This window comes from Dermochelys coriacea, chromosome 13, assembly GCF_009764565.3.
Source record: "Dermochelys coriacea isolate rDerCor1 chromosome 13, rDerCor1.pri.v4, whole genome shotgun sequence".
Lineage (NCBI taxonomy): Eukaryota > Metazoa > Chordata > Testudines > Dermochelyidae > Dermochelys > Dermochelys coriacea.
This window is the reverse complement of record NC_050080.1, coordinates 31,353,733-31,380,910: the sequence shown is the minus strand read 5'-3', so window position 1 is coordinate 31,380,910 and position 27,178 is coordinate 31,353,733. Positions and strand designations below refer to the sequence as shown.

Here is a 27,178-nt window from a genome sequence, read left to right as displayed (position 1 = left end):
CACCACCACAAGAATAGCTCAGATCATGAAGATAAGCCACAGCAAGGCACAACTCGTTATACTTCACATTGGCACCACAAGCTGACCCGAAGCTCAGGCTCTGACTCCAACAGGCAACACCGCTGGTGGCGTGAAAAAGGAAGGCTGATTCCAATGCAAAAAGAGGATTGTTTCAGTTAGCCTCAGAGCGCTCCCCATCACAGGGCCAGGAGGGGAGAGAGGCTGGCAGGGAGCAAACAGGAAGAGTGCATTGAACAAGAGCTGTTTGGAAATTGCAGCAGTAAGGGCTCATGTTTTGTCTGCAGTGTCCGTTTGAGTCATGAGTGACTGGCACATCCTGCACTCCTGGAGTCAGAAAAGCAAGTCACAGGAGTACATGTTTAATGTGGGCTTGGGAAGTCCCTTTGGAGAAGGTGCCAGCCACCATCAGCCTCAAAGGAAGTGTTTATTTTTAATCCACCAGCCCACACCATATTATGTAATCCAGGTATCCGGGTCTTGAGTTAGGATACCAGTGGGTGAAGGTCCAGCAGAATGGGAGGGGTTGAATCATCTGCTCAAAATTAAAAGTGTATTGGAGAATGGGAGTAAATCAAAGGACAATGATGAACTCTGAGGACAGTGGAGATTCATAAACAATGGAGGTTGACTCTGAGCAGCCCCAAGATCCATGCCCAGAAGAGGTTTGCAGGTACAAGGGCCCACCCCACCACTACACCTGTGTTTCAACTAGCATTAACTATGCAATTGGGGAGGTGAACATTGGGGTCTTCTGCCTGAAAGGAAGCCACTTATCGGAAGAGCCTCTGCTTCAGTCACCTCAGACTAAAGGCCATGTCTCCACCTCTGCAGTGTGATAGCTAACATGCTGTAAAACCCTAGTGTAAACAGACAAGCTGTAGTCATGCCACAGTGTAGCTGGTTGTGTTGCATTGGAATTTGAACCCCCTGTGTGTACCCCAGAACTTTACAGTTCTGCCGTCAGCCATTTTATATGTTCAGCCACTGCTAGCTGAAAACCAAACATCTCTTAGCTAGGAATAATAATACTAGAAATATTTTGAGATGAGTAGTTTGTTGAAATTAGGAGAATTGGTGACCCAGCAGAGGTTACTAGAGAGTAGAGGTAAAGTAGAGGTAGAGTAGAGAATTGGTGACCCAGTAGAGGTTACCCAGTAGAGACCCACAAGGAGTCATGGTAGGTTATATGTTTTGTTAGAGCAGTGGTTTTCAAATTTCTTGTATTCGTGACCCCTTTCACACAGCAAGCCTCTAAGCGTGACCCCCCTCTCAAAAGAAAGTCCGAATAGCCACCAGAGCTCTTGGCTGGCTGTATGACCAGTATGGATCCAAAACATTGCTGTAACAGCAAAGCAAGACAGCTCTAGTTAGCAAGAAGTTTGAGATCCTTTCCTCTCAATCACTACAACACAGAGCCAGAAGAGTACCCAGAAGTCACCTACTACAGGACAGGCCCAACAAAGAAAATAACAGAACGCCACTAGCCATCACCTTCAGCCCCCAACTAAAACCTCTCCAACGCATCATCAAGGATCTACAACCTGTCCTGAAGGACGAGCCATCACTCTCACAGATCTTGGGAGACAGGCCAGTCCTTGCTTACAGACAGCCCCCCAATCTGAAGAAAATACTCACCAGCAACCACACACCACACAACAGAACCACTAACCCAGGAACCTATCCTTGCAACAAAGCCCGTTGCCAACTCTGTCCACATATCTATTCAGGGGATACCATCATAGGACCTAATCACATCAGCCACACTATCAGAGGCTCGTTCACCTGCGCATCTACCAATGTGATATATGCCATCATGTGCCAGCAATGCCCCTCTGCCATGTACATTGGCCAAACTGGACAGTCTACGTAAAAGAATGAATGGACACAAATCAGACGTCAAGAATTATAACATTCAAAAACCAGTTGGAGAACACTTCAATCTCTCTGGTCACTCGATCACAGACCTAAGAGTGGCTATACTTCAACAAAAAAGCTTCAAAAACAGACTCCAACGAGAGACTGCTGAATTGGAATTAATTTGCAAACTGGATACAGTTAACTTAGGCTTGAATAGAGACTGGGAATGGATGAGTCATTACACAAAGTAAAACTATTTCCCCATGGTATTTCTCCCTCCCACCCCACCCCCCACTGTTCCTCTGATATTCTTGTTAACTGCTGGAATTAGCCTACCTTGCTTGTCACCATGAAAGGTTTTCCTCCTTTTCCCCCCCTGCTGCTGGTGATGGCTTATCTTAAGAGATCACTCTCTTTACAGTGTGTATGATAAACCCATTGTTTCATGTTCTCTGTGTGTGTGTATATAAATCTCTCCTCTGTTTTTTCCACCAAATGCATCCGATGAAGTGAGCTGTAGCTCACGAAAGCTTATGCTCTAATAAATTTGTTAGTCTCTAAGGTGCCACAAGTACTCCTTTTCTTTTTGCGAATACAGACTAACACGGCTGCTACTCTGAAACCTACAACACAAAGGAAATTCTCCAGGTGACTGTTGGAACCATGAACATGCTGTAATGAAGTTCACCATCCACTGTTCAGCGATTAAATTCCTCTCTCCCCCAAGGTTACTCACGCCATGTCTTTCCTTCATCTCTGAAGGGAAGAATTCTGGGAGGGCAGGTGTACACTTAAGCACTGCAGTAACCCAGCTACACCGGTGAAGTTGCACTTCTGTAGTGGTTCAGTGAAGACAGTACTATGCCAATAGGAGAGCTTCTCCTGTTGGAGTAGTTACTCCACCTCCACGAGAGACAGTAGCTATGTTGATGGGAGAAGCCCTCCCATCGACATAGCACTGTCTACACCAGGGGCTGCGTCAGTATAACCACATAGCTCAGGGACACCCCTGAGCGATATAGTTATGCTGTGTAAGTTTATAGTGTAGACCTGGCCTCAGATTCCCATCACGAGAGGGGGCTAATATATGAAGGGCCCATATGGTTCGCAAGTGCACTTCCAGACCACAGAGGAGTGACAACTGAGCAGTTCCACTCCCTGCAATCATTCTCCCACAACTCCCAATTGTTTTTTGTTCAGCTATATTGTGCATAAATGGTGTATTCAGAAGGGCTCTCTCTGAAGCTGACGCACAGCATGTGCCAGCAGCACAATGAAAGATGTGAAAGCCAAGGACACGGCCAAGGCATCGTACAGCTTTAAAAACATAACAACCACGTGTGTGTGTTAAAATAGCAAGTACATGAACTCTGAAAACAGACGAGAACAGCATAGTCATACTTTGTGCCTCCCGACCTCGACAGTGTCACTTTACACTAGAACAGAGTCCAGCTGCACATGGTAATAGCAAATATTGAGATTCAATTACAACACAGACTAGAAAGTGTACAGAGCTAACTTTATATTATTTTTTATTACAAATATTTGCACTGTAAAAATGATAAACAAAAGATAGTATTTTTCAATTCACCTCATACAAGTATCGTAGTGCAATCTCTGTCATGAAAGTGCAACTTACAAATATAGATTTTTTTTTGTTACATAACTGCACTCAAAAACAAAACAATGTAAAACTTTAGAGCCTACAAGTCCACTCAGTCCTACCTATTGTTCAGCCAACCACTAAGAGGAACATGAGCTAAAAGATTCATATGCCTCTTTGTGCTTCAGCCACCGTCTCAGAAGACATGCTTCCATGCTGATGATGCTCGTTAAAAAAAGAATTGTGACTGAACTCCTTGGGGGAGAAGCATATGTCCCCCAGCTCTGTTTTACACGCATTCTGCCATATATTTCGTGTTATAGCAGGCTCGGACGATGATCCAGCACGTTAGTTTTAAGAACACTTTCATTGCAGATTTGACAAAACGCAAAGAAAGTACCAATGTGAGATTTCTAAAGATAGCTATAGCACTCGACCCAAGGTTTAAGAATCTGAAGTGCCTTCCAAAATCTCAGAGGGACGAGGAGTGGAGCATGCTTTCAGAAGTCTTAGAAGAGCAACACTCCGATGTGGAACCTGAACCACCAAAAAAGAAAATCAACCTTCTGCTGGCGGCATCTGACTCAGATGATGAAAATTAACATGTCAGCTCACACTGCTTTGGACTATTATCGAGCAGAATCTGTCATCAGCATGGACACATGTCCTCTGGAATGGCAGTTGAAGCATGAAGGGACTTATGAATCTTTAGCGCACCTGGCACATAAATATCGTGTGGCGTCAGCTACAACAGTGCCATGTGAACACCTGTTCTGACTTTCAGGTGACATTGTAAACAAGAAGAGGGCAGCATTATCTCCTGCAAATGTAAACAAACTTGTTTGTCTGAGCGATTGGCTGAACAAGAAGTAGGACTGATTGGACTTGCAGACTCTAAAGTTTTACATTGTTTTATTTTTGAATGCAGTTTTTTTGTACATAATTCTACATTTGTAAGTTCAACTTTCATAAGAGAGAGATTGCACTACTGTAATTGTATTAGGTGAATTGAAAAATACTATTTCTTTTGTTTTTTACACTGAAAATATTTGTAATAAAAATAAATATAAAGTGAGCATTCTACACTTTGATTTCTGTGTTGTAACTGAAATCAATATATTTGAAAATGTAGAAAACGTCCAAAAATATTTAAATAAATGGTAACAGCACGATTAATTTTTTTAATTGCTTGACAGCCCTAAAAGCTACTTTAAGACAGAGTTAAGGTGGAAGGCATACATCAGTGATTTAGGGAAGAACTGTAATTACTGTAATTATCTCCAGTGCAACCATTATACACTCAGGAAATACAGAGTTAAATGCTAACATAAAAGAAATCCAAACATGTGAAGGTGTGGAAATGCAATGAAAGCACCCACACAACTTTAACTCTGTCCTGTAGTGACATCATGAAGTAACCATACAACTATGATTAATATATAACAGCGTTTGTCATCCCAGAGTAAACGAATTTTTAAAGACAGTTTTTCATTTTTCCCCTCATGACCTTACCATGTCTGGATTTCTTTTCAGGTTAACTTGGACTCTGAATTTCCTGGCTTTACAATGCTGCTTGTTATTTTAGGCATTGCAGAATTCTGGCTTTCCAACCCTCGTGAACCACTTCAGTCAGGCAGCATGGTCAAGAAAGCAGTTCCAGGTCTCAGCTCACCTTTCTTAAGTAGCATGCTGACATCAGCATCCCCTTTTCTCTCTCGGTGGGGGGCAAGGGAGCAGTACCAGAGACAGACTGGATTAAATGTTGTTGTGTGTCAGGCAGAGGTCACAGCCCTAGAGTGGATTTTTTTTAAACAACAATGTACATTTCAAATGTCAGGAAAAGGTGGAGAATTTTATGTCAACAGGGCATTCGCCTCTCAAAGCAAATACAAAGGGTGCGCCGGCACAATAAAGACACAAACTCAATTCCACTAACTGCAGGTCACCAACACCATCTGCCCATCAGCCAGCAAGCCAGCCCTCAACAAGACCATTTAATCTGCCATCTGCTTGCTAAGGGGGGATAAGCTCAGCCCAGCATTTCATTAGAGCTCACAAAGCTGGAGTAATGGGGATCTGAAATTCTAGGTTAATACATTTTATTTCAGAGAATAAACTAGATTACTACTACTAATGAAAAAGGAAGAAATTTACCTACGCCTGTAAGCAGTGTGCCAAACCTACCGTTTACTCTCATGTAAAATGGTTAGCAGATTATTCAGGGGTTGTTTTAAATGGAGTAATGGCACCCTGGCACACTGACCATTGTTTATCAGCATCTAGTTGTGTTTAGTGGTGGCTAAATGGGTATCAGAAAAGGAGGACAATGTCCTCCACTGGTCAGCTGCAATGCAGGCAGACAGGCTGGGAGCCCCTCCACACCACTCTGACCCAGAGAAACAAATCTCTGGAGCAAGAGAAGGGGCTTGCAATTTGGATTAGCATACATCTGTTTCAGACCAGTCAGGCCAAGCCTAGATTTATTCATAACTGAAAATAAATACTCCAACCACCTGGGAAGTTAGTAACAGCTTACAAAAGGGGAAGTGCACATAGCCTCACAGCAGCCAGAATGCATGGCAAATATGAACAAAGATGTTCCTGGGGACAGCAATGAGCGCTGAAGCTTTCGTGAAAGCAGCATGTATAAAATGTGCTCTATGCACCATGCAGTTCAGAGGAACATCTCCCTCTACACCCAGGACATTCCAAGCAAGACTGAAAATAGGAGCTGGGATTCAATTAATTTACCTTCTTAGCAGCTAAACATTTATCCCAAAACATGAGCATCTGCAAACTAATGCAGAGCACCCTAAAACTCTAGCATTCACCTGGAACGAGTTCTGGATTTGCCATACCAGATCAGAACATGGTGCCATCCAGTGTAATATTCTACCAAGAGAAAAGTCCACAGTGGCCCTGGTCAATTGTGAAAAGCTCAGACATGAGGAAAATGACTTTCTGACCCTGCAGGCAAATCAGCTTATGGCCTGAAACATGAGATGTGCTTACCCACGGTCGGTACACTCCTCACCTCTGCTCTACTCAGCCCATGTCTCCTCATGCTTGATGTCTGCGCAAAGGCAAGACTCTGAACACCAAAGGGTTAATGTGTTCCAGCAAGACTGATCATGTAAGATTGTGTTCTCTCAAACCATCCTGCTGAAAAAGGATGTTCATAATATCAGCCCAGCTCAGTCCAAGGCACTTTCAGAATAGAAGAGTGAGGAAAACTCACTTCTAGCATAGGCCTTGTCTGTGTGCCAATTTGCACCTATTTAGTTAAACCAGTGCAAACCGCTATGGGAACACACTTATTTCCACTTACACCAGACTTATTTAGATTTCATTTAAACCTGTTTGTTATGGAATTAAGTTAAAGCAAAGAAGCCTGGTTTAAACCAATATCTCTGCTCATGCAGCTTTTGGCACCAGTTTAACTAAATCAATTTAAAAATCATACCATTAAGTTCAACCTGTGCCATTATGCATGCAGACAAGCCCCCAGGGTCTATGAAAATTGTGATTCAAAGCTCAGTACCAAGACAAGTGCAGTTGTGACAGTATTGGAAATCCATGAAGATGTATGTTGGAGGAGTAAAATAGGGATGTACCATATAACTCCACAGAAACATGGAGGGACAGGGTGAAAAATCAGGCAAAGATACAGCCAGAGGGATAGGACTGTGAAAAACCAAAACTGACCAGTTTCATGGGCAAGTCAGTGACTCCCATCCAGAGGGCGGCCCGGCTTCCCCCGGCAGCAATTTAAAGGGCCTGGGGCTCCCAGCAGCGGCTGGAGCCCCAGGCCCTTTAAATTGCCACCAGAGCCTCGCTGCTGGAGCCCTGGGGTAGCGGCAGTGGGGCTCCGGGGGCTATTTAAAGGGCCAGGGCTCCCGCTGCCTCTACTGCTCCGGGCCCTTTAAATAGCCGCCAGAGCCCTGCCGCTGCTACCCCAGGACTCTGGGGGCTATTTAAAGGGCTGTGGCGATAGAAGCAGGGGAGCCCCTGGTCCTTTAAATAGCCCCTGGAGCTCTTCTGCCTGAGCCCTGGGCAGCAGCGGCAGCCTGGGGCTCCGGCAGCGGTTTAAAGGGTCCGGAGCGGTAGCAACGGTCGAGCCTTGGGCCCTTTAAACTGCTGCCGCTACCCCAGCAGGGGAGGGGGAGGGCACTTACTGGTAAAGGGCTGGCTCTGACCCCCCATCCCTTCCGGGGGCCAGAGCCAGCCCCAACCCAGCCCCGTACCAGTAAGTCCCTATTTCTACTTTCACCCCTGCTCCCATCACAATTCATGGCTTGTGTTGGATAAGGAAGTCTCCAAAGTGCAGTTCTATTCTGAAAATTGACTCAATGTATCATGGGTTTTTCGGTCAATAACTTCAGACTGAACTTGCCCTTGTACTCCTGGTATCTACCTGTGTTCCCCCAGCTTGGAAAAATTTGGGTCCCCTTCTATTTACTTGTCTTTTAGGAAGCTAGAGCTTGAAGCGCTTTTGCAGTTTCACTTACAATTCATGGCAAGTTGGGCAACTCACTGCATGAGCAAAGCACAGAAAGCCAGACAGCAAACTGGAAGGAGTTTACAGATGAGCCCTACAGGGTTTTTAAAAATTGGACGTCCCTTTTTGATTTTGTTGTCGTTCAAGGAGGCCTGGAAGAATTCCCTTCCCCTTCCCCCCTTCGCCCCTTTTGTATTTTGTTAAACATGAAGGAAAAGTTGCCCTTTTAAAGTGTCTGGTTAGCAGGGTCCACAGGGACAGGAGAGGCACAGCAATCGAGCCCATTTAACAATGCAAGAAGCCTCTATTGCAATCGTTCCAAACTTTATTAATCCACATACCGCCTTCTTTATAAGTCGTCATGCAGTGAACTGATGGAACATGAAACTCATGTACCACAGTTTGGTAACCCGGGATCTACGGCATGCAAACATATGAACTGGATAAAGATGAATGTGTCAGACAACACCTGGCAACAACTGTAGGTGTTCAGTTAAACAAGAATCCTACTCTGCTCACCAGCAAGTTCATAGCCGTACTCCCAGCAACAGCCTAGCCTGCATTCCCACTCGGTGAAGCTATTCGTATCAGCCTGCATTCGCAGACCGACGACTGACAAAGCTACATGAAGCCTTCATAGCAATAGCTTCTCATTCTGATGCAGCACAAAGCAATGCATGCTTCTGTGTCAACGGCTAACTTGTGACTGAAGAGGAGTTGAATTGGTGCAGGCTTTATGCTGCTTGTGCTATGCCAAACAGCAGTCAAATGAAACCAGTCTCTTTCCAGCAGTGTCAGTTAGGAGATAATACATGCGGGAATATCTTCTTGGCCCAAGTCAGACGCATGACCAGGCTGCTTTCTGCACTAAATGAAAATGTTTTTCCAAGAGCCAAACTGAAGGGTAAATCTTGTGGTGGTGGTTCAGGGACACCCCTCAAAACCCACAAGGTGAAAACGTGGGATATTTTGGGCAGTGTGTCCTTCCCCCCCCACTCCTGTGGAGTGGGCCATTCTGTTTAAGGTCATGCTGTTTCCATAGGAACCATCCCTGCCATACAGGATCACTGGCCCATCTAGCCTTGGACTCTGTTCCTTTGCATCACTGTGGTGGTACATGAGAATTTACCCACTAATGTCATTTCTGTGGGTCTAGGCAACAGCTGAGCCTATCGGAGACTAGACCTTTTGGCAGTTCTGGCCTTGCACTCATCCCTTGTGAGCCCTAGATTTCATTCTGACCTCGCACCGACCGAGTGGTAAGACAAATGAGGCCAGACACTCCTCATGAAAAGGAAGCACTGACCAAAAATACAACACAATTCCACTCCCGGGAGAGCCTGAGGACTTACTGTCTGGGGCCACTGGAGGAAAGATTTTACTTGCTAAGATCATTTCTGTGGCTCCAGACTAGCCACCCCAAAGGAACTCACTTCAGTGAAAAAACCAGGACAAGGAGGGTGGGACAGAAAAAAAAAACCTCTCTACCTGCTTCACTTCACATCTGCCGGAAGGTGCACAGCTGAAAAGACAGTGAGTCAGTAGCTCTTAGTAAACACATGCACTAATATCAGGCAGCTACCCTGCAGATCTCCTGTTACATGATTTCTCATATCCTTGCTAAGGAATTTGCTACAATCCTGGCAGAGTGGGCTCTAAGCCTGGCATGGCTGGGTACCCTAGCTATGGAGAAAGGTTTGGTTAGACAGGTTCTGATTCACTCAGATCATACACCTGGAAACAGGAAAGCTTTTTTGGCTCCCTGCCAAGAAGAAATAGGGGGAATCTCATTTTCCTTCCGTTCTTCTAGCTAGTAAAGGTTTAGACGTGTGTTGTGCCCGTGGATGTGAGCAAAGCCCAAAGCACCAAAAGCCAGGGACAGTATCCTAGTGATGGTAAAGAGGGATATCAACATCAGTCAGAAAGAAGGGAACGTTTATCAGACTATTTGAGGTGTGCATTACTGGAAATACTGATGTCCCTATTCCTCAGCCATTAGTTTGTCAGTGGCTAGTTGTGTTTAGTGGTGGCTACTTGAGGGTTTTGTCCACTAGTCAGCTGGGATGCAACAAGACAAGTGGAAAGCTTCTCCACGCTGCTCTGTTCAAGAGAACAATTTCACGTATACAAAACAACATTTGAGTTATGCAGACTCTAAAAAACCAGCATGACCCCCCAAAGGGATTATAGCGAACTTTGTGGTCTCTACTACTTAAAGTTGGCTGTCCATGGTCTAGAACGCCCTAGTTTTAGGGCTCGTTAATTTATCATTCGGGGAATTACAATAGCCAATTAAGAATGAAGAGGAAATGCTGCTCTAGGTCCCAGGTCTGAACTCAGAAGAGTGTGCCCAGGCCGGATTACAGTTCTGAACCCAACAGGGGCAATACTGCTGCCGCTACTTCAGAAAGAACAAGGCAAACGTCATACTGCTTAGTACAAAGTTAAAATCCCAAGTTAACGCATGAAGTAATGGCTTCAAAAACATCCTGCCAAAAAAGGGGTGAGTTAAACTGGACAGGAAAGCTGGAATCAGGGCTAGCCAGCTTTAAGGGACACTGTTAATAGTGACTGCTGAAAAAGGTGAACCCTGGTTACAAATGAAATACAAATTGAACAGGAACAACAACTGTCCTCTCAATCCTAGAAAGAGACCCCTGCCCTCCAAACACAGGCAAAGCTACCCTCCTGCAGTATCTGGACTCCGCCACTAACCCCAAGTGCTGTGTTTGATGCATCAGTTCCTCACTATCAAAGCACAACAGTTTTGTCCATTTCAGTTCCCAGCCTGCTGAGAAAGAGGCCAGTGAAACACACACGTAATCAAACCCGACACTACAGGGCAACTATTGGCAAGTAGCTCTTCGGCAGAGTTGTGCTACAGGCCTTGTTCACAGGGATATTTACAAAGAGGGACTTGGGGAGGATATGATGGAAGAGAATACTAACTATATACAGCCCTGTCACCAGGTGGCATCCTTTTGTACTCCCTTTATAAAAATCTCAGACCCCCTCCCAAGCCAAGAAAGAGCACAGCCCTTCCCCTCTGCCTCCAGTGCACAACTGGCTTATGGATTTCATGCTTCTTGTACAGGCCACTGTCACAGGCAGGAGACCCAATTAGACCAGCCTCAGGTCTGAGCTGATGTAACAGATATTATGCTCCAGCGGTGGTGGGAACCTAAAGCCACTGCTTGGGTCTGACCCAGCATTCCTTGGTGTGCAGATGGCCGAGGCAGATGGCCGTGCCCTGCAGTGGCTCTTGGCAGGAGGAGGAAGAGGAGGCGGTGGCAGCACTGAATCACAAAAGCAGCTGTAACTGGATGCTAAAAAGACACTACAATGAATTGAGAGCTCCTGCAAGCAGCATCCTGTCTCCTGCTCAACCGTTGCCATGGACTCCGGTCCTCCACTGATCCAACCCACCCAGATCAGGCATTCCTCTGCCAGTGCTCACTTCACTGCTGTCTGCTGGCTATGGGGCTGCTTGGCAGCTCTGCCACAATTCAGCAGTGTGGGGTGAACAAAGGCCTCAGCTACTCTGCCACTGTGAGAGGGCCTGGGGCTGAAACAAGTGAGGGCAGAACAGGCCCGTGTAGAGCTCGTCCACACATGGCTTCGCTGGCTGTCCACCCTCTTTCTATGGGATAGGGCTCCCCTGTGTTCCAAACACATCTAGTCAGTCTCTGCAGACTGGGGTGTGCCTTGGGGAGACCGTGTGGGAGGTTCTGTGGTTTGATGGGAAAGAGAGGCTGAAGAGAAGCGAGGCCTTTTATACTATCATGGGGGCTTTCCTGACCCCCTCCCAGACCAGCACCTTCTTCCAAGCTGGTCAGCTGCCAGCAGGGAGAAAGAGGGAGCCAGCTCTGAACAGACAAAGACAAGGCTGCTTTGGAGATTCAGAAGATGCCCAGGGAATGGTTAATACTGCCCTCTCCCATCCCCTGGCCCCAGCACACCAGACCCGTGCTCACCTTACTCACCACACACAGGCCCCAACAGATAGGGCCTGTGCTCCTTGCTCCTTGATCATCTCCTGACCCAAGCACACTGCATCTGCGCTGCCCGCACACATACAGACCCTGGGCCCCATGGGCAGCACCAGTGCTCCCCTCCTAGGCCCACGCACGACAAACCTGTGGGCCTCTCCCCAGTGCAACCAGGTCTGGCACCTGAGCTCCCCTCGCCCTTTCCTGCACACAAACAGGATGGTGGGGGAAACCTGTTTTCATTGCATTAGTTATTTTGAAGACAACAAAAGCAAAGTGATTCAGAGTCATTGCTGCTGTCTTCCCCTGCCCCTCAGGACACTGTTGCTGTATGAGGGTTTGATTAATGCTCTGAGGACTTCAGAATAATGGCAATTTTAAAAGCCACTTGCAGCTGGGATAAGTAGGCCCAGCAGGCAGAGTTAGAGCCTAGCTGCCCTGGACTGTTGCATCTTGCCCGCCCACAACCCAGTACTTTGTATGGTTTTATAGGGTACTCCCCAAAGACACTGCGAGACAAACTGCCTGATCGTGGCTGCATTTATGGCTCTGCCTTTTCAAGCAGTCAGAGGAAGTATTCCCAGAAGCTCCTCTAAAAAGCTGAGTTTTATATAGGGTGGAGTCAGAAAGCCCTGGACAGCCCACTTCTGCAGCTACGTTGCGAGCACATCACAGCAGCGAGCTGGCCCTGCCCTTCACAAGCAGCAGAGTCCTCACAGCCGGGGAGGAAGAGCAGCCAGCAGGAAGAGCAGCCATGCATGGTTCCATGTGTTGCTCCAGCCTGTTTTGACTGGGTGCAAGATGGGGTGTCACTTGGCACAGCAGTTTGGGCCTGCCCCATGACAAGCCTGCCAGATAATACCAGTGCCATGTGCTGCCCAAGGAACAATCAGCCCAACTGCAATACAGGGAAGCCGTGCAATTTAATTGTTTCTCTGTTGGGATCATTCTGTAGGGATCATTCTCACACGAGGCAGAGACCATGGTGGTCTTCTGCACTGGTCTGTCATGATGAATCATATCAGGAGGAATTACTACAGCTTTACCATGAATTGGCCTCAGGCTATCTGCCCATCTCTGGGTCCACTGATCCCAACACTACTTAGCACTTCACATCTTCAGAGTGCTGAACCAACAGAACTACTGCAAGAACAAGCCATTGCGCAACCTGCCTCCCTTCCAGCCAATGCGCGGGGTGGGATCTGTGTCTTCAGACCAATCTGGTGGCACACGCAGCAGAGCTGCATGAATTAAGTTTGTTACTTGCAACATACTAAACAGGAGACAAATTAGTCCAGCACTGGGCGTTGCTGCAACAGCAAACATGGTACAGTGCGCCAAAGGAGCATGTCCACTAGCCATGTCTAGTGACAGTATCCAGCTCCACTCCCAGGTCTCTGTTTCACCAATAGAACTACACTGCTTATTTGCCGAGACTGCCACTTCGCAGGACAACAGAATTACTCCATCCCCATTCCTGCTCCCGCCTGCACATCAAGCTGTGTGTGGGAGTACAGCAAAGCTACACGCCCATGCCCTGTGATAACGATACATTGCCAAACGGTAGAGCTCTGAGGAGAGGGCAGAGATGCAGGAAAGAGCAGGCACTGCCTGACTGATGCAGTGCATAGGTGGAACACACTGAGAACAAACCCAGCTGTCCCACCATTTCCCTTCACTACTTTCGACATCCTGAAAGGGTCTGATGGTATTAGCAATTTCCTTGCCAGCTCACTGAATCCTGCAGCTCACTCTGAGCCCTAATTTGACATTCCTGTCATGGATCTCATTGTGTCACCATTTGGCACTGGGACGTCACTGCAGGGGAAGCTAAGCTGGGAGGGCGATGTTCTTGTTAACACAGACAGTAAACTGAGGGAGGGAGATGGCCCAGGAAAGGAGGCTGCTTCCCAGGAGATCTTCCAGTTCTGCTCAGCGAAATCTTAACAGGCTCAAGGCAGAAGACTGGGCTAATAAAAGCCCATCTGAACTTGAATGGGTCATCTCTGTGCTCAGCATTGGTTATGACATAGGCCATTTGCTGCTTTCTGTGTGGAGGCTGGCAGTAACAGATCCCTTTTGGCTGCATGCTCCTTACCTGGCAGTCAAAGTCCTGGAAGTTCTGAGCAGCATTCTGTCAATGAGAAAAGAAAAACAGTCAGTGTTCAACATGGCTCCCCCAGAACAATTGACAAATCTGCTGTCAACAGCAAGGCAGGGGGCTCCCTTGGGGGCCTGCGGTCTGGTACAGCAGCTTGGACTTGCTGCTCTAAAGGCCAGTTTGTCACCAGAATGTGACCTAAATAAAGGAAAAACAGTTGGTACTGCTGAGAAAACTCCTTGGAAACCCACTACTGCAGGGACCCATGTGGATCAGCCAATCAGCCCACTGAAGGCCTGGTCTACACTACTAAGTTTTGCCGGCATAGCTATGTCAGCAAAACCCCTGGTGTGGACACAGCTATGCCAACAGCAGACTGCTACTGGCCACTTAGCTAATGCTGTTTGGGGAGGTAGTGTATGTAGGCCAAGACTCTCCTCCTGCCATTCTCCACTAGGGGCTCTGCTGGCATAGTGGCCAAGACTACTGCAGTGCTTCTCAACCAGGGGTACGTGCACCCCAGGGGTACGCAGGTCTTCCAGGGTACAGCAACTCCTCCAGATATTTGCCTAGTTTTACAACAAGCTACCTAGAAAGCACTAGTAAAGTCAGTACAAACTAAAATTTCATACAGACAGTGACTTGTTTACACTGCTCTATTTACTATACACTGAGTACTATATTTATATTCCAGTTGGTTTACTTTATGATATGGTAAAAATGAGAAAGTAAGCAATATTTCATTGATACTGTGCTGTGACGCTTTTGTATTTTTACGTCTGATTTTGTAAGCAAATAGTTTTTAAGTGAGATGAAACTTGGGGTATGCAAGACAAGGAGTCTGGAAGGATTGAGACCCACTGCTTTACTGTACACAAGCCCTAAGTCTCTGACCTTGGCGAGCATCAGAAGCAGGTTCAAGAACCCTTCAGTGAGTAATTATGGAATAACCTGTCCATAAGGGAAGTGACCTGGAGTGAATGAACACTTGTTTCATTAGGAGGATCTGATCATCACAGCTGCCATTATCAATTTGAATGCAGAATTACTTAAGGCAATACTGCTAAATCTTAGCTTCACAAAATTCTCCATTTCCCCGTTATATCCTAAATGAGACCCAACCCCCATTCACTTAGCGGGACGGTGGATATTTATCAATTCATAGATTAAAGGCCAGAAGGGACGGTTATGACCAGCTAGTCTTACGTCCCGCATAGCACAGGCCAGAGAATCCACCCAGCAATTCCTGCATCAAACCCGTGACCGCTGAACAAGGGCAGATCTTTTAGAAAGACATCCAATCTTGATTTAAAGGTTTCAAGGGATAGAGGATCTGCCACGTCCCAAGGTAAGTTTTTCTAGTGGTTAATTATCCTCACTATTAAAAAGTTGGACCTTATTTCTAGTGTGAATTGGTCTAGCATCAGCTTCTAGCTACTAATCAATCTTATTATGCCTTTGTCTGCCATACTGAAGAGCCTTCTATTAAAAGATCTTCTCCCCATGTAGGTACTTAGAGATGCACAGAGGGGCCAAGAGGCCAGTGAAGAAGCTTGGCAACATGTGACCTCCAGAAGAGGTAAGCGGAATGTCTGGGTTCCAGTAACACAGACACAGGTAACTAACCGCTTTCATGTTCTCTCCACAGGTACCATTGCGGAGAGTGGACCAGATGATATGTCTGGGGGGAGAAAGCAGAAGGAGATTCCGCTGGTTGGGAGGCATGAGATGCGATGTCCTGAGGTTGGGGGTTCCACGACCACCACTCCCAAGAGGAGAAGGCGGGTGGTGGTGGTCGGGGACTCTCTCCTCCGGGGGACTGAGTCATCTATCTGCCGCCCTGACCGGGAAAACCGAGAAGTCTGCTGCTTGCCAGGAGCTAAGATTCGTGATGTGACGGAGAGACTGCCGAGACTCATCAAGCCCTCGGATCGCTACCCCTTCCTGCTTCTCCACGTGGGCACCAATGATACTGCCAAGAATGACCTTGAGCGGATCACTGCGGACTACGTGGCTCTGGGAAGAAGGATAAAGGAGTTGGAGGCGCAAGTGGTGTTCTCGTCCATCCTCCCCGTGGAAGGAAAAGGCCTGGGTAGGGACCGTCGAATCGTGGAGGTCAACGAATGGCTACGCAGGTGGTGTCGGAGAGAAGGCTTTGGATTCTTTGACCATGGGATGGTGTTCCATGAAGGAGGAGTGCTGGGCAGAGACGGGCTCCATCTTACGAAGAGAGGGAAGAACATCTTTGCCAGCAGGCTGGCTAACCTAGTGAGGAGGGCTTTAAACTAGGTTCACCGGGGGAAGGAGACCAAAGCCCTGAGGTAAGTGGGAAAGCGGGATACCGGGAGGAAGCACAGGCAGGAATGTCTGTGAGGGGAGGGCTCCTGCCTCATACTGGGAATGAGGGGCGATCAACAGGTTATCTCAAGTGCTTATATACAAAAGCACAAAGCCTTGGAAACAAGCAGGGAGAACTGGAGGTCCTGGTGATGTCAAGGAATTATGACGTGATTGGAATAACAGAGACTTGGTGGGATAACTCACATGACTGGAGTACAGTCATGGATGGTTATAAACTGTTCAGGAAGGACAGGCAGGGCAGAAAAGGTGGGGGAGTAGCACTGTATGTAAGGGAGCAGTATGACTGCTCAGAGCTCCGGTACGAAACTGTGGAAAAACCTGAGTGTCTCTGGATTAAGTTTAGAAGTGTGTGCAACAAGAGTGATGTCATGGTGGGAGTCTGCTATAGACCACCGGACCAGGGGGATGAGGTGGATGAGGCTTTCTTCCGGCAACTCATGGAAGCTACTAGATCGCATGCCCTGATTCTCATGGGTGACTTTAATTTTCCTGATATCTGCTGGGAGAGCAATACAGCGGTGCATAGACAATCCAGGAAGTTTTTGGAAAGCGTAGGGGACAATTTCCTGGTGCAAGTGCTAGGGGAGCCAACTAGGGGGAGCGCTTTTCTTGACCTGCTGCTCACAAACCGGGTAGAATTAGTGGGGGAAACAAAAGTGGATGGGAATCTGGGAGGCAGTGACCATGAGTTGGTTGAGTTCAGGATCCTGACGCAGGGAAGAAAGATAAGCAGCAGGATACGGACCCTGGACTTCAGGAAAGCAGACTTTGACTCCCTCAGGGAACAGATGGCCAGGATCCCCTGGGGGACTAACATGAAAGGGAAGGGAGTCCAGGAGAGCTGGCTGTATTTCAAGGAATCCCTGTTGAGGTTACAGGGACAAACCATCCCGATGAGTCGAAAGAATAGTAAATATGGCAGGCGACCAGCTTGGCTTAATGGTGAAATCCTAGCGGATCTTAAACATAAAAAAGAAGCTTACAAGAAGTGGAAGGTTGGACATATGACCAGGGAAGAGTATAAAAATATTGCTCGGGCATGTAGGAAAGATATCAGGAGGGCCAAATCGCACCTGGAGCTGCAGCTAGCAAGAGATGTCAAGAGTAACAAGAAGGGTTTCTTCAGGTATGTTGGCAACAAGAAGAAAGCCAAGGAAAGCGTGGGCCCCTTACTGAATGAGGGAGGCAAGCTAGTGACAGAGGATGTGGAAAAAGCTAATGTACTCAATGCTTTTTTTGCCTCTGTTTTCACTAACAAGGTCAGCTCCCAGACTGCTGTGCTGGGCATCACAAAATGGGGAAGAGATGGCCAGCCCTCTGTAGAGATAGAGGTGGTTAGGGACTATTTAGAAAAGCTGGACGTGCACAAGTCCATGGGGCCGGACGAATTGCATCCGAGAGTGCTGAAGGAATTGGCGGCTGTGATTGCAGAGCCCTTGGCCATTATCTTTGAAAACTCGTGGCGAACGGGGGAAGTCCCGGATGACTGGAAAAAGGCTAATGTAGTGCCCATCTTTAAAAAAGGGAAGAAGGAGGATCCTGGGAACTACAGGCCAGTCAGCCTCACCTCAGTCCCTGGAAAAATCATGGAGCAGGTCCTCAAAGAATCAATCCTGAAGCACTTAGAGGAGAGGAAAGTGATCAGGAATGGTCAGCATGGATTCACCAAGGGCAAGTCATGCCTGACTAATCTAATCGCCTTTTATGATGAGATTACTGGTTATGTGGATGAAGGGAAAGCAGTGGATGTATTGTTTCTTGACTTTAGCAAAGCTTTTGACACGGTCTCCCACAGCATTCTTGTCAGCAAGTTAAGGAAGTATGGGCCGGATGAATGCACTATAAGGTGGGTAGAAAGCTGGCTAGATTGTCGGGCTCAACGGGTAGTGATCAATGGCTCCATGTCTAGTTGGCAGCCGGTGTCAAGTGGAGTGCCCCAGGGGTCGGTCCTGGGGCCCGTTTTGTTCAATATCTTCATAAATGATCTGGAGGATGGTGTGGATTGCACTCTCAGCAAATTTGCGGATGATACTAAACTGGGAGGAGTGGTAGATACGCTGGAGGGGAGGGATAGGATACAGAAGGACCTAGACAAATTGGAGGATTGGGCCAAAAGAAATCTAATGAGGTTCAATAAGGATAAGTGCAGGACCCTGCACTTATGATGGAAGAATCCAATGCACCGCTACAGACTAGGGACCGAATGTCTCGGCAGCAGTTCTGCGGAAAAGGACCTAGGGGTGACAGTGGACGAGAAGCTGGATATGAGTCAGCAGTGTGCCCTTGTTGCCAAGAAGGCCAATGGCATTTTGGGATGTATAAGTAGGGGCATAGCGAGCAGATCGAGGGACGTGATCGTTCCCCTCTATTCGACACTGGTGAGGCCTCATCTGGAGTACTGTGTCCAGTTTTGGGCCCCACACTACAAGAAGGATGTGGATAAATTGGAAAGAGTACAGCGAAGGGCAACAAAAATGATTAGGGGTCTAGAGCACATGACTTATGAGGAGAGGCTGAGGGAGCTGGGATTGTTTAGTCTGCAGAAGAGAAGAATGAGGGGGGATTTGATAGCTGCTTTCAACTACCTGAAAGGGGGTTTCAAAGAGGATGGCTCTAGACTGTTCTCAATGGTAGCAGATGACAGAACGAGGAGTAATGGTCTCAAGTTGCAATGGGGGAGGTTTAGATTGGATATTAGGAAAAACTTTTTCACTAAGAGGGTGGTGAAACACTGGAATGCGTTACCTAGGGAGGTGGTAGAATCTCCTTCCTTAGAGGTTTTTAAGGTCAGGCTTGACAAAGCCCTGGCTAGGATGATTTAACTGGGACTTGGTCCTGCTTTGAGCAGGGGGTTGGACTAGATGACCTTCTGGGGTCCCTTCCAACCCTGATATTCTATGATTCTATGGGTCAACTCACCTCTTAACCGCCTCTGATTTTAGGCAGAGCAGGCAGCAACACCTATAGCTAAGGTTGCCTAACACTTTCTATTATAAGACCCTGTTTTCAGTTACTTTCCTAAACTTTGACAGTTTAGGCTGAATGTCTGCCTCAGACTGAATTTCTGTTTCAAATATTTCAGCTGTACTGGTCCCACTGTTTCCAAGAACAAGGTTGCGGAAAAGTATGCTGTTTTGCCCGTGTTAAAAATACTTACAACCATTTTGTTGAGAACCTCTAGTGTCTTCCTGCTTTGGAGCAGGGTCAGATATGCATCTTTTGCTGTTGCTGTAAAAATCCCTGCAAATTTGTTGACACTCACACTTTGCATATAGTCAATAGAGATTTGTCAGAAACTGGCAGCTAAATTCTCAGCAGATTCCACAGGCACTTAGCATGCTCCAGCCCAGAGCTGCAGGGGTTGTGCAGGCCTTTCCTTGCAGTTGATCTTTCCACTATTAGGCCTCAGAACTGAGAGCAGAGACACTGCCATGTTATCTCAATGTTCCCTTAGCAGATGGTACTCAGGCAGGATAGAGGAGAAGAAGAAAGCAGCCTGATTCAAATGCAGAGGGATGTGGAGCAGAAAGGGACCAGGACAGGGGAGGACAGAGGTTGTAGGGTCTACCCATAAACGAGACTTTACTCCAGAACCAGGAACAGAACCTGGGATTCCTGAGATCCAATATTCCTATGCTCCCAACAAACAACTGTGAAAGCCTCTGGCAGAGTGTGTCTCACTAGTGGCTTGTCCATCTAGAGCAGGAGTGGTCAAACTACAGCCCGGGGGCCGCATCCGGCCCTCCAGATGTTTTAATCTGGCCCTCTAGCTCCTGCTGGGGAGTGGGGTCCGGGGCTTGCTCCGCTCTGGCACTCCAGCCAGGGAGCGAGATCAGGGGCTTGCCCCACTCCGCGTGGCTCCCAGAAGCAGCAGCATGTCCCCCCTCTGGCCCCTACATGTAGAGGCAGACAGGGGGCTTCGCACGCTGCCCCCGCCCCAAGTGCCTGCGAACAAGGCAGCACACAGAGCCACTTGTCTGCACCTCCACGTAGGAGTGAAAGGGGGGACTTGCCGCTGCTTCTGGGAGCTGCTTGAGGTAAGCGTCACCCAGAGCCTACACCCCGACCCCCTCCCATGCCCACGCCCCAACCCCCTGCCCCAACCCAGAGCCCCCCCACACACCTTGAACGCCTCATTTCTGGACCCATCCCAGAGGCTGCACCCCAACTTCGTGAGCATTCATGGCCCGCCATACAATTTCCATACCCAGATGTGGCCCTCAGGCCACAAAGTTCGCCCACCCCTGATCTAGAGAATAATGGCCAACTAGTGCATGCAGGTAGCTCAAGTGGCAGATATCTGTGCTGTGGATCTAAAAGATTCCCTGATGATGACCCATTCAGGGGATCAATATGATGGAGTTTTCTCAGTTTACTCTTTTAAAAACCTTGGAAAATTACATGCAAGCCCTCCTCCCACCAATATTAAATACAAACATTTGCAAAAATCAAGCACTCAGGACAGGAATGCCAGAATTAAGACTGTGTAACTTTAATTCAATCCCCTTGTACGTACGTATTACGTTACAGACTAATTACATCAGTGGTCCCCAACCTTTCTGTGGGAATAGCACATTGCTATTCCCAGAAGGCTGTGGCGGGCTCCGGACACTCTGCCGCCAAGCGTGGCTGCCGGAGAACCGGCTGCAGAATTGCCGCCAAAAAGCGGCAGCGGCAAGAAGCGTTGCCATCGAAATGCTGCCGAGAAATGGCAACGCTTCTCGGCGGCATTTCGGTGGGCAGTTCTCCGGCGGCGTGTCTTGCGGGTGCACAAAAACGCCCCGGCGGGCGCCATGGCACCCACGGGCTCCACGTTGGGGACCACTGAATTACATGATTCTCTGAGTGTCTCTGGATTAAGTTTAGAAGTGTGTGCAACAAGAGTGATGTCATGGTGGGAGTCTGCTATAGACCACCGGACCAGGGGGATGAGGTGGATGAGGCTTTCTTCCGGCAACTCACGGAAGCTACTAGATCGCATGCCCTGATACTCATGGGTGACTTTAATTTTCCTGATATCTGCTGGGAGAGCAATACAGCGGTGCATAGACAATCCAGGAAGTTTTTGGAAAGCGTAGGGGACAATTTCCTGGTGCAAGTGCTAGGGGAGCCAACTAGGGGGAGCGCTTTTCTTGACCTGCTGCTCACAAACCGGGTAGAATTAGTGGGGGAAGCAAAAGTGGATGGGAATCTGGGAGGCAGTGACCATGAGTTGGTTGAGTTCAGGATCCTGACGCAGGGAAGAAAGGTAAGCAGCAGGATACGGACCCTGGACTTCAGGAAAGCAGACTTTGACTCCCTCAGGGAACAGATGGCCAGGATCCCCTGGGGGACTAACATGAAAGGGAAGGGAGTCCAGGAGAGCTGGCTGTATTTCAAGGAATCCCTGTTGAGGTTACAGGGACAAACCATCCCGATGAGTCGAAAGAATAGTAAATATGGCAGGCGACCAGCTTGGCTTAATGGTGAAATCCTAGCGGATCTTAAACATAAAAAAGAAGCTTACAAGAAGTGGAAGGTTGGACATATGACCAGGGAAGAGTATAAAAATATTGCTCGGGCATGTAGGAAAGATATCAGGAGGGCCAAATCGCACCTGGAGCTGCAGCTAGCAAGAGATGTCAAGAGTAACAAGAAGGGTTTCTTCAGGTATGTTGGCAACAAGAAGAAAGCCAAGGAAAGTGTGGGCCCCTTACTGAATGAGGGAGGCAAGCTAGTGACAGAGGATGTGGAAAAAGCTAATGTACTCAATGCTTTTTTTGCCTCTGTTTTCACTAACAAGGTCAGCTCCCAGACTGCTGTGCTGGGCAACACAAAATGGGGAAGAGATGGCCAGCCCTCTGTAGAGATAGAGGTGGTTAGGGACTATTTAGAAAAGCTGGACGTGCACAAGTCCATGGGGCCGGACGAATTGCATCCGAGAGTGCTGAAGGAATTGGCGGCTGTGATTGCAGAGCCCTTGGCCATTATCTTTGAAAACTCGTGGCGAACGGGGGAAGTCCCGGATGACTGGAAAAAGGCTAATGTAGTGCCCATCTTTAAAAAAGGGAAGAAGGAGGATCCTGGGAACTACAGGCCGGTCAGCCTCACCTCAGTCCCCGGAAAAATCATGGAGCAGGTCCTCAAAGAATCAATCCTGAAGCACTTAGAGGAGAGGAAAGTGATCAGGAACAGTCAGCATGGATTCACCAAGGGAAGGTCATGCCTGACTAATCTAATCGCCTTTTATGATGAGATTACTGGTTCTGTGGATGAAGGGAAAGCAGTGGATGTATTGTTTCTTGACTTTAGCAAAGCTTTTGACACGGTCTCCCACAGCATTCTTGTCAGCAAGTTAAGGAAGTATGGGCTGGATGAATGCACTATAAGGTGGGTAGAAAGCTGGCTAGATTGTCGGGCTCAACGGGTAGTGATCAATGGCTCCATGTCTAGTTGGCAGCCGGTGTCAAGTGGAGTGCCCCAGGGGTCGGTCCTGGGGCCCGTTTTGTTCAATATCTTCATAAATGATCTGGAGGATGGTGTGGATTGCACTCTCAGCAAATTTGCGGATGATACTAAACTGGGAGGAGTGGTAGATACGCTGGAGGGGAGGGATAGGATACAGAAGGACCTAGACAAATTGGAGGGTTGGGCCAAAAGAAATCTAATGAGGTTCAATAAGGATAAGTGCAGGGTCCTGCACTTAGGATGGAAGAATCCAATGCACCGCTACAGACTAGGGACCGAATGGCTCGGCAGCAGTTCTGCGGAAAAGGACCTAGGGGTGACAGTGGACGAGAAGCTGGATATGAGTCAGCAGTGTGCCCTTGTTGCCAAGAAGGCCAATGGCATTTTGGGATGTATAAGTAGGGGCATAGCGAGCAGATCGAGGGACGTGATCGTTCCCCTCTATTCGACACTGGTGAGGCCTCATCTGGAGTACTGTGTCCAGTTTTGGGCCCCACACTACAGGAAGGATGTGGATAAATTGGAAAGAGTACAACGAAGGGCAACAAAAATGATTAGGGGTCTAGAGCACATGACTTATGAGGAGAGGCTGAGGGAGCTGGGATTGTTTAGTCTGCAGAAGAGAAGAATGAGGGGGGATTTGATAGCTGCTTTCAACTACCTGAAAGGGGGTTTCAAAGAGGATGGCTCTAGACTGTTCTCAATGGTAGCAGATGACAGAACGAGGAGTAATGGTCTCAAGTTGCAATGGGGGAGGTTTAGATTGGATATTAGGAAAAACTTTTTCACTAAGAGGGTGGTGAAACACTGGAATGCGTTACCTAGGGAGGTGGTAGAATCTCCTTCCTTAGAGGTTTTTAAGGTCAGGCTTGACAAAGCCCTGGCTAGGATGATTTAACTGGGACTTGGTCCTGCTTTGAGCAGGGGGTTGGACTAGATGACCTTCTGGGGTCCCTTCCAACCCTGATATTCTATGATTCTATGGGTCAACTCACCTCTTAACCGCCTCTGATTTTAGGCAGAGCAGGCAGCAACACCTATAGCTAAGGTTGCCTAACACTTTCTATTATAAGACCCTGTTTTCAGTTACTTTCCTAAACTTTGACAGTTTAGGCTGAATGTCTGCCTCAGACTGAATTTCTGTTTCAAATATTTCAGCTGTACTGGTCCCACTGTTTCCAAGAACAAGGTTGCGGAAAAGTATGCTGTTTTGCCCGTGTTAAAAATACTTACAACCATTTTGTTGAGAACCTCTAGTGTCTTCCTGCTTTGGAGCAGGGTCAGATATGCATCTTTTGCTGTTGCTGTAAAAATCCCTGCAAATTTGTTGACACTCACACTTTGCATATAGTCAATAGAGATTTGTCAGAAACTGGCAGCTAAATTCTCAGCAGATTCCACAGGCACTTAGCATGCTCCAGCCCAGAGCTGCAGGGGTTGTGCAGGCCTTTCCTTGCAGTTGATCTTTCCACTATTAGGCCTCAGAACTGAGAGCAGAGACACTGCCATGTTATCTCAATGTTCCCTTAGCAGATGGTACTCAGGCAGGATAGAGGAGAAGAAGAAAGCAGCCTGATTCAAATGCAGAGGGATGTGGAGCAGAAAGGGACCAGGACAGGGGAGGACAGAGGTTGTAGGGTCTACCCATAAACGAGACTTTACTCCAGAACCAGGAACAGAACCTGGGATTCCTGAGATCCAATATTCCTATGCTCCCAACAAACAACTGTGAAAGCCTCTGGCAGAGTGTGTCTCACTAGTGGCTTGTCCATCTAGAGCAGGAGTGGTCAAACTACAGCCCGGGGGCCGCATCCGGCCCTCCAGATGTTTTAATCTGGCCCTCTAGCTCCTGCTGGGGAGTGGGGTCCGGGGCTTGCTCCGCTCTGGCACTCCAGCCAGGGAGCGAGATCAGGGGCTTGCCCCACTCCGCGTGGCTCCCAGAAGCAGCAGCATGTCCCCCCTCTGGCCCCTACATGTAGAGGCAGACAGGGGGCTTCGCACGCTGCCCCCGCCCCAAGTGCCTGCGAACAAGGCAGCACACAGAGCCACTTGTCTGCACCTCCACGTAGGAGTGAAAGGGGGGACTTGCCGCTGCTTCTGGGAGCTGCTTGAGGTAAGCGTCACCCAGAGCCTACACCCCGACCCCCTCCCATGCCCACGCCCCAACCCCCTGCCCCAACCCAGAGCCCCCACACACACCTTGAACGCCTCATTTCTGGACCCATCCCAGAGGCTGCACCCCAACTTCGTGAGCATTCATGGCCCGCCATACAATTTCCATACCCAGATGTGGCCCTCAGGCCACAAAGTTCGCCCACCCCTGATCTAGAGAATAATGGCCAACTAGTGCATGCAGGTAGCTCAAGTGGCAGATATCTGTGCTGTGGATCTAAAAGATTCCCTGATGATGACCCATTCAGGGGATCAATATGATGGAGTTTTCTCAGTTTACTCTTTTAAAAACCTTGGAAAATTACATGCAAGCCCTCCTCCCACCAATATTAAATACAAACATTTGCAAAAATCAAGCACTCAGGACAGGAATGCCAGAATTAAGACTGTGTAACTTTAATTCAATCCCCTTGTACGTACGTATTACGTTACAGACTAATTACATCAGTGGTCCCCAACCTTTCTGTGGGAATAGCACATTGCTATTCCCAGAAGGCTGTGGCGGGCTCCGGACACTCTGCCGCCAAGCGTGGCTGCCGGAGAACCGGCTGCAGAATTGCCGCCAAAAAGCGGCAGCGGCAAGAAGCGTTGCCATCGAAATGCTGCCGAGAAATGGCAACGCTTCTCGGCGGCATTTCGGTGGGCAGTTCTCCGGCGGCGTGTCTTGCGGGTGCACAAAAACGCCCCGGCGGGCGCCATGGCACCCACGGGCTCCACGTTGGGGACCACTGAATTACATGATTCTCTGAGTGTCTCTGGATTAAGTTTAGAAGTGTGTGCAACAAGAGTGATGTCATGGTGGGAGTCTGCTATAGACCACCGGACCAGGGGGATGAGGTGGATGAGGCTTTCTTCCGGCAACTCACGGAAGCTACTAGATCGCATGCCCTGATACTCATGGGTGACTTTAATTTTCCTGATATCTGCTGGGAGAGCAATACAGCGGTGCATAGACAATCCAGGAAGTTTTTGGAAAGCGTAGGGGACAATTTCCTGGTGCAAGTGCTAGGGGAGCCAACTAGGGGGAGCGCTTTTCTTGACCTGCTGCTCACAAACCGGGTAGAATTAGTGGGGGAAGCAAAAGTGGATGGGAATCTGGGAGGCAGTGACCATGAGTTGGTTGAGTTCAGGATCCTGACGCAGGGAAGAAAGGTAAGCAGCAGGATACGGACCCTGGACTTCAGGAAAGCAGACTTTGACTCCCTCAGGGAACAGATGGCCAGGATCCCCTGGGGGACTAACATGAAAGGGAAGGGAGTCCAGGAGAGCTGGCTGTATTTCAAGGAATCCCTGTTGAGGTTACAGGGACAAACCATCCCGATGAGTCGAAAGAATAGTAAATATGGCAGGCGACCAGCTTGGCTTAATGGTGAAATCCTAGCGGATCTTAAACATAAAAAAGAAGCTTACAAGAAGTGGAAGGTTGGACATATGACCAGGGAAGAGTATAAAAATATTGCTCGGGCATGTAGGAAAGATATCAGGAGGGCCAAATCGCACCTGGAGCTGCAGCTAGCAAGAGATGTCAAGAGTAACAAGAAGGGTTTCTTCAGGTATGTTGGCAACAAGAAGAAAGCCAAGGAAAGTGTGGGCCCCTTACTGAATGAGGGAGGCAAGCTAGTGACAGAGGATGTGGAAAAAGCTAATGTACTCAATGCTTTTTTTGCCTCTGTTTTCACTAACAAGGTCAGCTCCCAGACTGCTGTGCTGGGCAACACAAAATGGGGAAGAGATGGCCAGCCCTCTGTAGAGATAGAGGTGGTTAGGGACTATTTAGAAAAGCTGGACGTGCACAAGTCCATGGGGCCGGACGAATTGCATCCGAGAGTGCTGAAGGAATTGGCGGCTGTGATTGCAGAGCCCTTGGCCATTATCTTTGAAAACTCGTGGCGAACGGGGGAAGTCCCGGATGACTGGAAAAAGGCTAATGTAGTGCCCATCTTTAAAAAAGGGAAGAAGGAGGATCCTGGGAACTACAGGCCGGTCAGCCTCACCTCAGTCCCCGGAAAAATCATGGAGCAGGTCCTCAAAGAATCAATCCTGAAGCACTTAGAGGAGAGGAAAGTGATCAGGAACAGTCAGCATGGATTCACCAAGGGAAGGTCATGCCTGACTAATCTAATCGCCTT

The 27,178-nt window shown here is 48.1% G+C and overlaps 1 protein-coding gene across 6 annotated transcripts in view; it reads right to left on the bottom strand.

Moving 5' to 3' along the window:
• The window catches only part of NDRG3 (NDRG family member 3), a 126,320-nt gene that overhangs the window by 25,476 nt on the left and 73,666 nt on the right, over nucleotides 1-27,178 (bottom strand). For all 6 annotated transcript variants that reach the window (XM_038369726.2, XM_038369728.2, XM_043495681.1 and 3 more), the window contains one exon: nucleotides 14,067-14,102. In XM_038369726.2, coding sequence (XP_038225654.1) covers nucleotides 14,067-14,102 — 36 coding nt within the window. The remainder of the gene's footprint in view (nucleotides 1-14,066; nucleotides 14,103-27,178) is intronic.